Source organism: Colobus angolensis, unplaced genomic scaffold, assembly GCF_000951035.1.
Source record: "Colobus angolensis palliatus isolate OR3802 unplaced genomic scaffold, Cang.pa_1.0 Scaffold37, whole genome shotgun sequence".
In the NCBI taxonomy this organism is placed as follows: domain Eukaryota; kingdom Metazoa; phylum Chordata; class Mammalia; order Primates; family Cercopithecidae; genus Colobus; species Colobus angolensis.
Window position 1 is genome coordinate 3,897,813 of NW_012117043.1, and position 4,172 is coordinate 3,901,984.

Below are 4,172 nucleotides of genomic sequence, written 5' to 3' on the forward strand. Positions count from 1 at the left end.
GGCTAGTTTTTTGTATTTTTTTTAGTAGAGACGGGGTTTCACTGTGTTAGCCAGGATGGTCTCGATCTCCTGACCTTGTGATCCGCCTGTCTCGGCCTCCCAAAGTGCTGGGATTACAGGCTTGAGCCACCGCGCCCGGCCTGAAAATTTCTGTATAAGCCAGTTTCCTGTTGATCAACCTAGTTGAAGAAACAAATCAGGCGAGACAAGTCACTACAAGAAATGAAGTAGGAAATAAGTATGAAAATAATGGCCAATTTTTGTTGTGCCCATACAAGGCATTGTTCTGTGTTTAACTTGCATTGTGTCATTAATCCTTACAGTTCTAGGAAGCCATTACAAATGAGGAAACTGGCTGGGAGCAGTGGCTCATGCCTATAATCCCAGCACTTTAGGAGGACAAGGCAGGTAGATCACTTGAGGCCAGGAGTTTGAGACCAGCCTGGCCAACATGGTGAAACACTGTCTCTACTAAAAACACAAAAATTAGCTGGGCATGGTGGCACAAGCCTGTAATTCCAGCTGCTCAGGGGGCTAAGACACAAGAATCTCGAACCGCGTGGCCGAGGTTGCAGTGAGCAGAGATGGTGCCACTGTACTCCAGCCTGGGTGACACAGCGAGTCTCTGTCTCAAAAAAAAAAAGGGAAACCGAGCATAGAGAGATTAAAAAACTTGTCCAAGATCATACAGCTAGAAAGTGACAAAGCCTGGATTTGAACCCAGCCAGGATGCCTTGAGAATCTGTAATCTTAACCATTGTTCTCTCCTACCTTTCTTTTTTCTGACCTTTTCCTCTCCAGGTTATTGTTCAAAACTACAACTCCATTTTGACACTTTCTCACTTGTACCGATCTTCAGACGCCCTCCTTGTTCATGAGAATGATGCCGTCCATAAGATCTGTGCAAAACTGATGAATATCAAGCAGATCTCCTTTAGTGATATCAATCAAGTCCTCGCACATCAGCTGGGAAGTGTGTTCCAGCCTACTTATTCTGCAGAAAGCTCATTTCACTACAGACGAAATCCACTAGGTATTTGTCCCTCTATATGTTAATTATAGGAAAGCCTTATGTTCTGAAAGCTTCAAAGTTTATTCTTTCCCTCTCCTCCTCTACCTGAAGATACACTTAAGTCTTGCTTATCTCAAAACCCTTTCTTCACATCTGCTTAGTTCTCTGAACTGTCTTATTGAAAAACTTTGAGAAGTTGCTAAAGGGCAGTGGGTATCCACTGCTCTTCTTCAGGATTCTTTCTCTCTTTTTCTTTTTTTAATAGAAACCACATTGAGATATAACTCACCTAGCATGCAATTCACCCATTTAAAGTGTACAAGTCAGTGATTTTTCTTTTTTTCTTTTTTTCTTTTTTTTTTTTTGAGACGGAGTCTCGCTCTGTCACCTGGGCTGGAGTGCAGTGACCGGATCTCAGCTCACTGCAAGCTCCGCCTCCCGGGTTTACGCCATTCTCCTGCCTCAGCCTCCCGAGTAGCTGGGACTACAGGCGCCCGCCACCTCGCCCGGCTAGTTTTTTGTATTTTTTAGTAGAGACGGGGTTTCACCATGTTAGCCAGGATGGTCTCGATCTCCTGACCTCGTGATCCACCCATCTCGGCCTCCCAAAGTGCTGGGATTACAGGCTTGAGCCACCGCGCCTGGCCTTTTTTTTTTTTTTTTTCGAGATAGGAAGAGCCTGTTTGCCAGGCTGGAGTGCAGTGGTGCAATCTTGACTCACTGCAACCTCCGCCTCCTGGGTTCAAGCAATTTTCCTATCTTAGCCTCCTGAGTAGCTGGGACTACACTACAGGCACATGCTACCATGCCCAACTGATTTTTGTATTTTCAGTAGAGACGGAGTTTCACCATATTGGCCAGGCTGGCCTCAAATTCCTGATCTCAAATGATCCGCCTGTCTCGGCCTCCCAAAGTGCTGGGATTACAGGCGTGAGCCACTGCACCCAGCCCTAGTCTTTTCTTAAGTACGGCAGCCAGACTGAACTCTGGCTTTGCAGTTTTTAAAAGCATAAGTCAGATCCTGTTGCTCCCCTTTTCAGAACCTTCCTGAGGTTTCCCGTCTCATCCAGAGTTGTCAATGTGGGCGTCACCATAGTGTGTGGAGACTGGGAATTCAAAGAGGTCTGAGTCTGCCATGTGGCGTCAGATCACCTGACTTTCCATAGTTGTGCTCTGACAGAAGGTGAGGAGTGGGGTTGGCCCAAGACTGGGATTTTGCCAGAAAGAGGAAGACTGATTGAAAGGCAGGCACTCCATGGATTAAGGTCTCAAGGAGGTTTAAGAATGGTTAAGGTGGCCAGGCGGGGTGGCTCACGCCTGTATCCCAGCATACTGGGAGGCTGAGGTGGGCGGATCACCTGAGGTCAGAAGTTTGAGACCAGCCTGGCCAATATGTTGAAACCCTGGTTCTACAAAACATACAAAAATTAGCCAGGCATGGTGGCGGGTACCTATAATTCCAGCTACTCAGAAGACTGAGGCAGGAGAATCGCTTGAACCCGGAGGCAGAGGTTGCAGTCAGCTGAGATTACACCACTGCACTCCAGCCTGGGCGACAGAGCGAGACTCTGTTTAAAAAAAAAAAAAAAACACACACACACACAATGGTTAAGGTAAGAGTAGCTGAACAAGAAAGCTGGAAGGGAGAGCAGATTGCAACAGTTAATAATTCATGCATTGGCCGGGCACCATGGCTCACTTCTGTAATCCTAGTGCTTTAGGAGGCCAGAGTGGGAAGATCACTTGAGGCCAGGAGTTCGAAGCCAGCCTGGGCAGTGTAGCAAGACCTCATCTCTACTAAGAATTTTAAAAGTGGCCGCGTGTGGTGGCTCATGCCTGTAATCCCAACACTTTGGGAGGCCAAGATGAGCAGATCACCTGAGGTTGGGAGTTCGAGACCAGCCTAACCAACATGGAGAAACCTGTCTCTACTAAAAATAAAAAATTAGCTGAGTGTAGTGGCACATGCCTGTAATCCCAGCTACTTGGGAGGCTGAGGCAGGAGAATTGCTTGAACCTGGGAGGGGGAGTTTGCAGTGAGCCAAGATCACGCCACTGCACTCCAGCCTGTGCAATAAGAGCGAAACTCCGTTCCCCCAACAGAAAAAAAACAGGCATTGTGGTGCGCACCTGTAATCTCAGCTACTAGGGAAGCTGAGATGGGGCTGTCACTTAAGCCCAGGAGTTCGAGGTTGCAGAGCTTTGATTGTGCCACTGCACTCCAGTCTGGACAACAGAACAAAACACTGTCTAAAAAGAAAAAAAAGAATTCATGCCATAGTGCTCAGGAATTATTTTCTGACTATTGTATATTTACTTGTGCTATGCAGTAGAATTCAACTGTAGGTATTTTACAGAAAAGAATTCTACATTTAGAGGACATTCCATTCGCACAAGCCCACCTGTGTAGCATCTTATAGATGTTTGTGTCAAAATTTGTTCTTTTCTTTAGGATGTACGTTATGAGTTTGTACTCAATAGTATAAAGTTTGTTTCATATCATGGTAATATATTTTTCCCTATCCTCAAGGTACTTTCTATAAATATATGAGACAGCTGTGAATGTAAAGGAAATTAGCCTTTCTCCTTAATTCTATTTCATTGTAAATACAAGTTTCTAAAGATAGGCACATTCCTGTCTTAAGGAATATCTAATCTCGTCTTCTTTCCAAATAGAGTTTCATGTTAACTTTTGTTTTTTTTTTGAGACAGAGTCTCACTTTGTCCCCCAGGCTAGAGCGCGATGCACTGCAGCCTCCGCCTCCCAAGTTCAAGCGATTCTCCTGCTTCAGCCTTCCGAGTAGCTGGGATTACAGGTACCTGCCACCACACCTGGCTACTTTTCATATTTTTAGTAGAAATGGTGTTTCACCATGTCAGCCAGGCTGGCCTTAAACTCCTGACCTCATGATCTGCCCACCTCAGCCTCCAAAAGTTTGGGATTACAGGCGTGAGCCACCGCACCTGGCTCATATTAACTTTCATATTAACAGGTTTTGATTATCACCTAACCAGATACAATATGTAAAAATCTTGAGCCAGGCGCGGTGGCTCACGTCTGTAATCCGGCACTTTGGGAGGCCGAGGCGGGTGGATCACCTGAGGTCAGGAGTTCAAGACCAGCCCAGACAACATGATGAAACCCTGTCTCTACTAAAAA

At 45.9% G+C, this 4,172-nt stretch overlaps 1 protein-coding gene across 2 annotated transcripts in view; it reads left to right on the forward strand.

The window, feature by feature from the left end:
* The window catches only part of TUBD1 (tubulin, delta 1), a 47,767-nt gene that overhangs the window by 19,641 nt on the left and 23,954 nt on the right, over nt 1–4,172 (forward strand). For both annotated transcript variants that reach the window (XM_011953664.1, XM_011953665.1), the window contains one exon: nt 802–1,033. In XM_011953664.1, the coding sequence (XP_011809054.1) occupies nt 802–1,033 (232 nt within the window). The remainder of the gene's footprint in view (nt 1–801; nt 1,034–4,172) is intronic.